The following is a 13,225-nucleotide window of genomic DNA, read 5'->3' on the forward strand; positions in this document are numbered from 1 at the left end:
TAAATATCATCTAGGAGTGTGTTACTGCTACTGCCATACCAAACAGAGAACTATTTTAATAATACATTCAATTAAGGGTTTTTATAGCAATTTGTTATTTCTGACAATTATTTTCTCACATAAAGAACAAATAAGCAGACTGAAACATTACTCGCTCACACGCAACATATTTTGATAAAATTGTACGCTCTGATGTATTAACTTTAATTTGCATTATATTCCTTGCAATACTCTTGATGAATATACCCCAATGTCCAATTGTTGTCAGATTACTGATGTTACCGTTAAGTAACAATACGTAAATGAACAAATACAAATGCGCATGTTATCTTAAGTGGTACTGTACACGATTTTGGGAGAAATGTGTAGCTCGTTACTTTTTGAAAAAGAACCGAGACCCTCCAGTGTCAGTTTCAAGTTTTCCAAACAAACCGAGACCAGCTCTTTCAGTGTCAGTTCGGTTCGTTTCGGTTCGTTTGCCAATCGAAATGTGTTGTTCACACTCTTCTGCAAAAGAACCGAACCACACTGAATACGAAACAAACCTCTAGTGTGAACGAGCATATAGACTGCATTACAGCAACACTGATGGTAGCTTGTTTCGGAATATTTAATTTAATTTTAATGCAGTAATGTCAATCTTAATAAAAATGAAAAATAAAATAAGTTGTTTTGAGTAATCAATCAATCAATTGCAAACCCAGACTCTTGGGATATATATATGCACACAATGTAATGTCATGCCTTTTTTTCTCATTTATTTCAGTTGATTTAAGAAGAACAATAAGAACATAAGAAAGTTACCACATCGCTGGGGAGTTTGTTCCAGATTGTGACGACTCTCTGTGTAAAGAAGTGTCTCCTGTTTTCTGTCTTGAATGCCTTGAAGCCCAATTTCCATTTGTGTCCCCGGGTGCGTGTGTCCCTGCTGATCTGGAAAAGCTCCTCTGGTTTGATGTGGTCGATGCCCTTCATGATTTTGAAGACTTGGTTTTGAAGAATTTTACTTCGCTGCAGTGTATCAAGATACACACAATGCCTCTCGTCACACGACCATGAACTGAGAGCCGAGGCTCATACTGGGTTCACTGGTTCAAATGATCTGTGACCACACCACAAAACACACAACCATACAGCCTGGTGAACTGGTCATAGAGCGAAACGCACCTAGATTGAGGTATTGGCCTCTCCCTCATGACTAGTTCTTGGTAGTGAGTCCGAACTGAACCGGCGCCCTGGTTAGAACCAATAGCCCAGTAAACACAATGGAAGGAAACTGGCAAAACGGGGAAATGATCACACTTGCACAGACATGTCCGGGTCTCCTCTCCAGATCCAAGGGCTTCTGGCGCCTCGGTCCCAAGGCCACGGCGCTCTTGCCGGCAGTCTATGTTTTCTGTTTGAATGGGTCCTTGCCTGCAATTTCCCGGCATTCAATCCCAGCGTGAATGGGGTGCAACAGGAAAAAAGGACGCAAACATTGCCTGCAATTTTCCGGCATTTCAGTGTGAATGGGGATAATATATAGACAATAAAGTTTAAATACCAAATCCAAAAATGTTAAATGTTAAAAGGGGGAAACAAGTTATTAAATTAACAAAAACAAAAGTGTCCAAAGCAAAGATGGCATTTCTTAAGACAGGGAAGTATTATTATTCTTTAGAAAGGTCATTCTTTAATACATGCCAAACAGCAACCTACTAAACAGCAAGTTTCTGTAGAGTACATTCTTCTACAGTAAATAAGTAAATTCAGATTCATAAAGAGAAAGATTGAGCGCATAATGATAATTAGTTAATGAATGATAATTAATTATTTCCCCTTTGAAATCTGAAGATTAATAAATTTGAGATTAATAATTTTAGTTTCAAGCATGCAAAAGTGTCAGGTGCTTTTAATACCTTCCTCTAAAGCACACCAGAAGTCTGGAACTCCTGTACATATTAGAAATAAAGTGTAATGGCTCATATTATGAATAAGTTGTCTATTGCCTCAGGCCTAGATTTAAACGAAAACAAAAAAGTAACAACATTTGCTGTGCAAAAGCATGCTTAAAACCCAATGCCTCCTGAAACCAATTTCAGAAACCTGACTTTCGCCATTATTGTTCATTTACTCCAATTGCTTTTCCTTTATTATATCACTTCCAAGTGCAATTGTATGTCTTCTGGTACATTACATTTAAACCAGAATACTATATTCAGCCCTCAAACATTGAGAAAACGAAGTTAGGGCACTGAATTCATAGTGAATGCACTCTCTTCCATTTTGTTTCTGGAAAGTCAGTAGCAAAGTTAATTATTCTGTTGTGCTACATCTCTGCTGAGAGGATCTTGCTCTTGCTTGAGTAAGGCACAAAATGCAAAAGCATAGAAGAGATGGAAAAAAGAAAGAAAAACAGCTAACAGAGCAGATATAGTCTGACCAGTCTGCAAGGTTTAATTGCTCATAGACATCTGCAGATTGGATGCATAGAAGCTGGAAAAAAAAGGTATCAGTATGCAAAAATAGCAGCATTAGATATTATTTGTGGGCTTTGTCTCCATCTAGTGAAGATGCGAACACCTACTTTTATATAGTAACCAGGGCAGCTGTCAATGTTGTTGTGCAATTTAAATAATTTCAAAACTCCATATATACAAGCAATCTGTACAATTATTATTATTATCAGGTTTGAAATGGAATGATTTCCACATTTCTGTTCTCAGAGCAGAATTTCAAATCTCTGGACATCGTACTGTATATACACTGACCCTAATCTGTTTAATTACCTTACAGTAAAGTTGCTAAGCTTCTGTCTATGGCAATGTCAGTCACTAAAGCCAAGCAGTAGGCTGCCAAAGAGGGATACAGAACATTTACAATCTACGCTCACTCACTGGAAAATGATTAAACGAAAACAGAAGCAAGGGCTATCAAGTCAACTTGTAAGTAAAGTTTTCCTAAAAACTTTAAGTTGAAACAACAAATATGAAATTAAATTAAAAATACTGATAGCAGCATAATGTTGATATTAGAAAAAAGGTGATAAGGTGATATAAATACAAACATTTGAAAGGCAAATGGCATTAATTTTTAGAATCTTAGGAATATTGAATTGCTAAATCCTGAGAGAATATTATATTATAATTAATCTATTTAAATATAGATCATCCAAGATCATATTTTAGGATGATAGTACACTGTATTTTCTGGGGAATATATTTATGTATGTTGTTTTACCATCCCTTTAAAAGCTAGAAAAAGGAAATTTAGAAAGAAATTTACATTTTCTACTTAGAGTTTCTCTCCTTTAATAAAATAAGATGGAGTTTTTCTGGATTAAATGGCATTTTGGATTTCTCTCATGGGGAGAAACATTGCAAAAATATGAGGGAAACAGATGGTAATATTAAGCTGGACTAAATATGTACTCCTAATCATCATCATCAATACTAAAAGGCTTTATAACAATCTGCTAACTCCTTGAAATCAACCAAAGTGCATAGATAAAGAACAACAACTAAGTTCCAAGGACTTCTTATTTCCCAAAGTATTCTCAGGCAATTGTGCAAAGCCAGGATTTAATGTGTTTTTGGTCCCTGGTTAAAACAGGATGAGATATTTAATGTGCTAGACAAATGTAAATTTGAATCACTGCATTTATGAATGTTTCTTATAATAAATAAAACCCTCTCTTTTTTAAATAGGAGCCAAAGAAAGAGGAGCTGCTGACCACTCATATTAATAATAACATTTGTGATGTGGGCGTCCTTAAGCTCCGGCTACCGGTTAAAAATGGCATGGATTCAAAAACACCTGGCTCCCATCTGTCACACAGCCCTGGAGAGGAGACCCCAGCTCAAGTTACAGCAGCAGGAGCCCTCCATGAAGGCCCAGCACAGAGGGGGTCTGTTGTGATCAAGTCACTGCTTCATGAGCTTCCGGAGAAAGGATTTGAAAACCTATTGCCAAGGAGGCCTGTTAAATTGGCTCCATTGGAACTGTCCAAAGAGGTACAAGCGTCCCAGCAACAGAAAATGAAGGGAATCCAGATGGAGGCTACAGCTGCTGCCCAACATTTGGAAGCCATGGGTAACAAACCATCCCATGGAAAAGTAAAAGTTAGATTAAAAAATGGGCTGATAAAATTGCCAAAGAAGTTGTCTTGTGACTCTTTTGGAGGAACCACAACAACCACAATGTCATTAGAGATGGTCCTCCCAGGATCTGACACCCAATTGCCCCTTTTCAAAGGCAACAATGAGGCCAGCATGAAAAAGGAGGTGCCATGCAGAGAGACCCCACTTCCTGGCAAACCACTGGTACCGAAGTCAAACAGTCTGAAAAGTAAATATCATGCTCAGCACTTAAGGGAGGAAAGCAGTGAGGATCCTGATCTGTTTCAGAGATCGTCTCGAGGCCACCTGCCCCTGAGAAAAGGGAAGGCCCGTGATGAGGATCAACGTAAATCTAAGACGTCAACAGCAGCCGGATTATCTGAGGATGCTGATGGCCAACCCTCCCATAAAGATAATGCTAAAGTGCAGCGCACACAGAGAGCACTGAGGCAGGCTAGCCAGTTACTGGAAAAAGCATCAAGGAGGAACTGTAGGAAACCTGAGGACACAGGAAACGAAGAAGGTGCAGGAGAGGCACAGAGAGGCTGTCAGGAGGATGGTTGCTAGTGATATCCAAGATGTTAAGATATGACTAACCTCCATTATGTAGTACGAATGAAATAAATAAACCCAGCAGGTCATTTATTCATGTATTGATTGTTGCATTGATTGAGGAAAGTCCTTCTTTATTTGTGTGACTTCAGCGCTTATACAAAACCCAAAAGCAATAGGCTTTGTCAGGATTCATGCCTACTAATTTAATAAAGGAACAACACATGTTTAATGGCTTCTTGAACTACCTGTACATGTGGTAAAATACACTCCGCCCAACAACTTTCCCAGTAATTAAATATGAGATATATCAAAATTGTGAAAACACACATGGGAGTTATTTAAGGGTAAACCATGTAATCAAGTATATGTATTTTTGCTTATGTTTCAGTTCAGGACATTTTGTACGCCAAAAATAGTCATCATTTTTCTCCCTTTAATTTTTACCTTAATGTGACAAACGTAACATCTGGATCACCTCAGGGCTTTCTGTAACTAGTGCATGATAAAATATATTTAAAAGATGTGTGCCAGATCCTGGAGCACAAAAATAAGATAATGAAGTTCCTTTGAGCATCCCCATAACTTTTCAGCTACTACTACTACTACTAATAATAATAATAATACTAATAATAAATAATAATACTTGTTTCAATGTAAGATAAAACACAAGATTATAGTAGCTCTATAAAATGTATAGCAGTACAGATTGATTTTTTTGTTTATTGTTTTCAATTGCAATTTGAAGATTTAAAATTGTAATAAACAATTGTCATGAAATTGAAATGTAAATGATAATTATGAATGAATCGTTTGACTGGATATTACTAAAGCACAACATTTAATGATGTGAGTTTTCATAGAAAGATCTTAATAATAATTCAATTAATGTTTGTTAAATGGAAACATAGCTTCTAATGCATATGTGTAGACAAAATCCAGAGCATATGCTTACCAGACGTTCTGCCAGGTTGACACACGTAACCCCTATCTGCCTGGCTTTTTGCAGATTGTTTTCTGACTGCTATATAAGTCAATCAAGCAACTTAACGCCCAGACACCCAGCCCCCATCATAACACAGGACAAATGTGTCTTACTGAAATGTGGCCATTATTCACAAGATGCATCTGCTTTTAAACATCAACACACTTCCCCTCACAGTCCAGAAGTTTTTTATGTAGCATATCCAATGTGAGGTCACTGCTTGGTCATCGGCTTTATATAGGTTTCCACTTTGTGTCCTTCTTCATGTACACGCTGTGACTCAGTAGCTATCTCACCTAGCCCTCTCTTGTAATAAAAAGCTTTGTTGCACTTCCCTTATGTACAAGTCTCTTCTTTAGATTTCAAAGAGTGTGCTTTTTGAAGATTTATTAACATTTTATTACTACTAAATTGATACAATGTTTGAATTCAAAAGCTGCTGTACAGCTCTAAGTGCAATAGAGGGCGTAATTGAGGCTTCTTTCACTTAAAGTAATGCAAAATAACTGCTGGGATGTCAGGTTTCTTAGCTATGCATATTTGATTACACTAATGATGATAATTGATGATGATTGCACTGAAAATAAACTATATTGAAAATAATAGTGTGTAGAAGTTTTCACACTACATTAATGTATAAAAAAAAAAAAAACTGGGTTGGACAAGGACACCAAGTTTGCTTCTCTCAAATTGTCTTTTTAAACACTGCAGCTAAGCCTGGCAACAAGACAGCTTTGACATGCTATAAAAAATAAGACTAGCCTTCTGGCAAAAAGAGAAGGTGTCCATTTCAATTCAGAATATTCAATCTTTTTTAATTATATTATCAGAATAAAGTCAAATATCTCAGTAAGACTATTTTAAATTGTTCAAGAGTTTGTTTTAATTTCTAAAGGACAGTTAATCCTATTCCAAAAGCATTCTTGTATGTGACAAACCTGACAGATAGCACACTGCATACACAGAACACCAGGGCAGGCAGGTTAGCAGTGCAGCTGAGAGCACAGCCCTGGTGTGAGGGGAGTATTTCACACGGGTGCAGTAAAAATACAAAAATACCCTGAATGTTCTGCTATAATTGGACGGGGCTGTCAGGCTTTTTTTTTATTTTTTTTTATTTCTATGAGCCACCCTCTGAAACCCAATACTTTCTCTGTAGTTCCTCCCACTCAATCTACCGATCCAAAGCTTGTTAGAGAACTAATTTTTAACGAGACTTTACACTGGATTGTCACTCTGGATTAATACAGACCCTTTCCATGTTATACCTTACAAATAAAATAATAATTAAAAATAAACGGACTTTAGGTTTACTTGGAAGATGCTTCAGTTCAGAACCCTGCAGAGCTGAGGACAAGTGTACCTAATACTGGAAACTGGGGACAAGCAGAGCAATTTAACAAAATTGTGGATGGTCTCTGGAAGATTGGTTTAAACATTATCCAAGTAAGAACTATATTTCTTTACTAAAAATATGTTTTCATGGATGTATGCACTGTATTTATGACCTCACAAACTGTTTAACCATAAATCCTCAAGAAGCCAATCAGATTCTCAATTACTTTGAAATGTACCAGATGATTCTCAGACAAAATTGGTTTAGATGGAACTCCTTTTTACTTTATGCTTAAAAGCAGTTGAGATGCTATTTTGTTTGTTTGTTGTAATTGCATAGTCAATAACAGGCAAGTATTCTGCTTTTGTTTGACATATAATTTCTGCAGTGCTCTATGTAATATTCTCAGAATGATGAAGTAGACTATTCTGGAATAACCATTTGGGTATTTTTAATCCCAGCACTGCCAGTGGGCTGAAGCTGGAACTTACCATAGGTAGCATGTTTGGGTAATCTGATTTAATTGCTCTTGCAGACTTTGAGTTTACTGCATTAAAATGCCTTTACTGCAGTGTGAAACTTTCAGATTTATCAAGGTTCGGCATTGTTAATATCATACTCTGATGAATTCTCATTTCCTAAATGTGTTATGCCCTACATACCCTACATTATGTGCAAAAAGAGCATGTGGATATGTATTTGGGGTCCCAGAAAGATATTAGATATTAGCCTTACTGTGAAACCACTACCTGTGGGAATTGCAAAGATAATGCATCTAACATACAAGTGTCGGGAGATAAAGCTAAAACTTCAGTTTTAACTTTGGTTAACAGGAAGCAAAGTTATGGAAAATGCTGAGAAGATTCTTGTAGAAGAGCAAATCATATTTACATTTAAACAGATGTTGGACAGAACAAGGAGAAAACTAGAACAGAAAATGTAAATAAGTACTCAAAATCAACAAATTCACAAATGCAAGCTGGTTGTGGTTTTGTCTTTAGGTTTCTTAATCTGTTTAAAATATTTCCTGACTAAAAATGTTGCGGTGCTGCCAAGCTAAGGGCAGGGTATTTTGTATGGATATGCCAAGTGTCTTTGTTGCTTACTGATTCAAATCCATTCATTTAGAAAATTACAGTTTTGGGCTTCTTACAGGATGATATTAACATGTGCTGTGGATAATTATAATTATTCTCCATAAATCCAGATCTCTTCTTATCTAGAAAGAAAAAGCAACCACGATAAGATCAGCACCAACTGTAAATTACAGAATATGAGGACATTTTAGCTGCTATGAAACACCTGAAGCATGTTTCCACACAATTGCCATTATTATAATCATTATGTTGTATTTTCTAACCGTTTTCCATTATAATTAGACTTAAAAATCTTAATGGCACTTCAACAACAAAAAGAGTTCACAGTTTACTTTTCATACTTCACTTTTGTTAGGGAACTGACAGATAGCATTTTCATAGTGTGCCATTTGTTGAATGGTTGGTGTTGAAGTTGAAGTTTGAGAGGAGGATAACACCAATCTTATGCTCAATTTTCACCTTCCAAGAGCATACGTTTCCGGCAATAAACACATTCTCCCAGCATGCATTGCTTTGCATCCTCCTTCACCCCAAAAACTGCCTTTGCAGCAACTCCTTGGCTCATTCCACCTACTCAGGGGTTATGATCGCCTCTCCAGGTCATCATTCCCTTACTCAAGCCAGTCAAGGCCAAAATCCACTTAACTTACCTTCCACTGCACACATCTATGGGCGTTGTCCAAGCTCCTGAATTAATACAAGGATCAAAGACTGGAAAACTATGCATGAGAAAAAAAAAGATAAACTTTAGACATTATTGAATCTAATAACAGCATCATTTGCCCTGAAAGGCACTTTAAGACTGCTGGAGTGGCAGGCCATCCACATCCAAGAATGGGCCTAGCACTCACAACAACAAGCGCCTTCATTGTTGTATGTACAAGCATTATGACAAAATGACCTTTTTGATTATTGTCAATCAATTCCACTTAGAGAGCTTTATGATTGATCTGTATATTATATATATATATCTACTAAAAATGGCAAAGAATGATCATCTTGAAAATCTTGACTCAAGCACAAATTGAGTATAATACACTTTAATCTGTATTTTGAGGAATGCAATTCTGATGTGTGAAAATAGTTAAAATGTTAATTTGAACTGTGCAGCATACATATTTCTTGCAACAAACTGCCCAAGAGCATATTTTTGCAATGTGTCTAGTAAGTGTTTCATCATTAAAAACAGTCAATAATGTATCTATTATAACCATTGCTAAGATAATTCAGTTAAAGGGATTTGGATTTTATATAAACACACAATTAAATTAGGGGTTGCAATCACATGCCATGGTAGACATTTACATGAATGGAATAGGTTATAGACTCAACTCTGCCTTTAATGACTTCTGCAAGTGTTCTGGTAGATAGTGTGGTGTGAGGGCAGCAAGTCTCTTCTCTTCTCCCTTGCAGTTTATTATACATATTCTATAGGCTTTAGATCAGGACTTGGTATAAAGCATAAAGCATAAAGCATAAAATTCGATATTTCAATGTTGTTCTCTCAGAACCACTGGTCCAAAGCAGATACTATTATTTTCGTCCATTACAGTATATCCAGATGGAACAAGCAGTCATGATGCTTTTATAAAACAAATCTCAGTATAGCACATGGCTGTTCTTATAATCCTTTTCATATAATGGAGGCTTCCTTATACTTTCTTCCATATGGGAATGAAGCAGTACTCTTCATCACACATCCAGGTCCTCTCTATCCATTAAATAATACAGACTCACCGTTTGTCCATTTTTTTGTTTTTAAAAATTTGCAAGCGCATCTTGGCCTGCTAATTCATAAACTGTACTCTCAATTAGGGTTGTGATGAGGTTTAAATTCGCATTCGCATTCGCCTCTCAACCTACAACTTAATACAGTACATCCGCATCTACACCCACATCCACACAGATTTAATGCTTTAAAAGCATTCTGTCACCTCTGTCACATCCCTACTGTCAATGGTGGATTCATTTCAAAAAGACTTGACTCCAGTCTTTATGAACAAACATCTGATATTCCAGCTGTGAATGGGTGTCACGTTGAGTTAAATCAGGGAAGATCATAGTTTATAGAGGATGGGAGTGGCAAATGCCACATCATCATGGTCTTCTGGAGAAACCCACACATATTTCAGCATTACAGCCTGTTCAAAATAGCCAACATAATGTTGCTATGTTGGGTGACTGGGGAAGTAATTGTATTGAAGTCAAATGGGTGCAGAGTGTGATGAGAACATGCTACACTCTAGTCTATTAGTTTTCCCACAGAATCTATACTTAGCTGGAGCAATTTGGTTTTAAGCTAACAGACCTTAGGCAACAAGCATTTCAATAGATGTTGAGGACAGCAAATTAAATATTCACACTATCTGAAGTAAGCGAGGCATGGAATAGTTTACACTTCTCTTGGTGGCATTCAATTGACAAAACATGCATCATTATAAAGCTATAGCCCAGAGTGAAATATAACAGCAGAACTGTATGTGTTCTACATTTTCACATCATGCAGACAGTTTTCAGAAGAACAAGAATCATTTGCTGGAAATTTTTGGAGACATTTTGTTTATTTGAGCTGCGTGTATCCACAGTAATGTTTTTAATAGGATGTCCTCTCTAGAAAAAAATAAACACACAGATAAGAAGTTGCAAGTTCCTCCTCATACATACCAGCACAGATGCTGTATACGTACTGTCCTATGCTTCGACCAGCTCCTGGTTTGGCTATCCAGCCCTGGCTTGTGGGACCATTATGCTCACACAGAGCTACACATTTACATTAACTCAGAAGAGCTACTCATTACAACACTACCTGTTGTTCCTCAGTGAAATTACACATAGTACATTTCTGTTTCTGAAACTCAAGTCTTGAGCACTAGCCTGCTGTGACGCAAGAGTGGAAATAAAGTACAACCAATGGAGATGTGTTGCCTTTTTAACTTGTGCAAAAGCATCATGCATGTGTTGAAATGGATTGTAATTAGATGGATTATATACAGAGGATTTAGGATGATTTTATCTTTCAAGGGAAAAAGTAAATGTGTTTAATACTGTAGAAGTTATAATACCCTCCATGTAAAGCCATATGGCTTTGTGGTTTAGTCATTTGTCATTATTTTATAACTACCTTTGATTGATGTCTCCACAGGGGGGGGCCATTGATGCTAACCACGATTCTTTCCAGGAGACACGGTAAAAGAAGCGGAGATGTTATTGCGATTGGGATTCCGGATTTGTCCAATCCTAGTAATCCTTGCACTGACACTCTTTGAAGAAGGCACAGATGCTCAAAGAGCAGGTACAATCTATTGCTGATGAAAAATGTGTTTAGTTTAGTCTTTTGGTCTTATCTTTGCAGAGGATCAAATCATTATTGGCCATTGACAATAAGTTAAAGAAAATGAATAGTCATGGCCACTTTCCCAGCCTATGCAAAGGAGAGTATAGTAAGTGTGAATAAGGGGCGTCCAATGTAATTACCACAGTGAAATTCATTTTCCATCTTAGTGACATCACTTTACTTTTAAGATACAGAATGTACGTGTGTGTGTATTATGAATCAGCTATGTCACTTACTGCTCAGTTTATCCTATGTTAGCATAAGAAAAAATATTTAGAATGTATTTATTTACAATGGCAGTTAGCTAAACCAGGTGTCTAAACAACCAATACAAACACTCCATTAGAATATAACTTGGATATATAACACTGTACTATGTCTTTTTCTATCCTACAGGTTGTAAAAATGTCCACTATGACCTGGTGTTTATCCTCGATACGTCATCCAGTGTGGGCAGAGAGAACTTTGAGAAGGTCAGGCAGTGGGTTTCCAACATAGTGGAGACATTTGATATTGGCCCAGAGAAGACGCACGTTGCCGTGGTTCGTTACAGCGACAGACCCACCACTGAGTTTGACCTTGGGAGATACAATAACCTAGAGGATGTCAAAAGAGCAGCCAGGAATATTCGGTATCTTGGGGGCAATACCAACACGGGAGATGCCATCAGTTACATCACTACTCGCATCTTCACAGAGGAAGCAGGAGCCAGGCCAGCTGCACGTGGTATCCAGAAGGTTGCCATCTTAATGACAGATGGAAGGAGCCAGGATTATGTTTTGGAGCCTTCCAACACTGCACATCAGGCTGGGATAAGGATGTTTGCAGTAGGCGTTGGGGAAGCTCTCAGAGTTGAGCTTGAAGAGATGGCTTCCGAACCCAAGTCTGCCCATGTGTTTCATGTCTCTGACTTCAACGCTATTGACAAGATAAGAGGAAAACTACGGAGACGGCTCTGTGAGAGTAAGTGGTGGAGTGTTAAAAATCGAAATCTTGCCATGTTCACATTCAGCTACTCTTTCTGAATCATATATTGAGTTGTTAATGAATGTTTGTGACGAGGACAATACCAATCTCACACTTGACTCCCAACTACCCAAGAATAAGTATCCAATAATAAACACTGCTTCCCAGCATTCATCCCTTGTCCACCCACACCAGATATGCAGCAGTTCCTTGGCTCATTCCCCAAATGGAGGGTTCCGATGTCCTTCTCCTTATGGCCAGGTTATCATTCCCTCACCCAAGCATACAGGCCAAAATAAACTATTTATCTTCTACTATACACATCTATTTGGGCTTGTCCAAACAATACAAATTACCATTTAGATGAATCAGTTAAAGAGGTCTTGAGAAGGTTTCACCTGACCATACTGAACAAAAGTCTAAAACGTAGATGTCACCTTAACAGACTGAAGCAGAATTTAGTTTTGTTCTAAGTATATCTTTAATGGAAGCTAGGTATGGCATATTTTCCTGAATGTTGTAGACTGGTTAAATAGGGCATTCTGACTGTAAAAGTATGTAGGCTGACTGGCCATGAGCAAGGGTATAATGTGTTAAGATGATGACAGATGTTCTAGGCTAAATTATCGAGTTTACATTCTTGGCTAAAGTTAGCAATCAGGGAGGGCAAAGATGTCTTAAATCGTGGTCAAAACAGTAAACATGGCCCTTCAGAACTGCCGCCAGAGGATTTCCTTACACCTTAAAAATAGGATATCAACTTGTTGGTTGGAAGGAAGTTACGCGTGAATGAGACGTGAATAATTTAACATGAATAATCCTAACAACAGTAACCATAGAAATTATAACCAATTG

The 13,225-nt window shown here is 37.4% G+C and overlaps 2 protein-coding genes across 2 annotated transcripts in view; both read left to right on the plus strand.

Annotated features, from left to right (window-relative positions):
* Positions 1-2,810: 2,810 nt before the first annotated feature.
* LOC136759634 (uncharacterized) lies at positions 2,811-5,971 on the plus strand. The gene is made up of 2 exons (XM_066714612.1): positions 2,811-2,927; positions 3,690-5,971. Exons 1-2 carry the CDS (start codon positions 2,886-2,888, stop codon positions 4,665-4,667), a joined length of 1,020 nt encoding a protein of 339 aa, XP_066570709.1. The 5' UTR covers positions 2,811-2,885; the 3' UTR covers positions 4,668-5,971.
* Positions 5,972-6,534: 563 nt separating this feature from the next.
* Positions 6,535-13,225, plus strand: part of col22a1 (collagen, type XXII, alpha 1) — a 77,570-nt gene continuing 70,879 nt past the window's right edge. The window contains exons 1-3 of the mRNA XM_066714569.1: positions 6,535-7,083; positions 11,213-11,362; positions 11,801-12,367. Coding sequence (XP_066570666.1) covers positions 11,272-11,362; positions 11,801-12,367 — 658 coding nt within the window. The 5' untranslated portion in view covers positions 6,535-7,083; positions 11,213-11,271. The remainder of the gene's footprint in view (positions 7,084-11,212; positions 11,363-11,800; positions 12,368-13,225) is intronic.

This window comes from Amia ocellicauda, chromosome 10, assembly GCF_036373705.1.
Source record: "Amia ocellicauda isolate fAmiCal2 chromosome 10, fAmiCal2.hap1, whole genome shotgun sequence".
NCBI lineage: Eukaryota > Metazoa > Chordata > Actinopteri > Amiiformes > Amiidae > Amia > Amia ocellicauda.

Excerpts from the sequence above, each read along its gene's own strand:
- LOC136759634 (XM_066714612.1), top strand. The coding sequence starts at position 2,886 with ATGATTAAACGAAAACAGAAGCAAGGGCTATCAAGTCAACTT. Across the intron at positions 2,928-3,689 it reads AAGGGCTATCAAGTCAACTT|GAGCCAAAGAAAGAGGAGCT; the intron begins GTAAGTAAAGTT and ends TTTTTTAAATAG.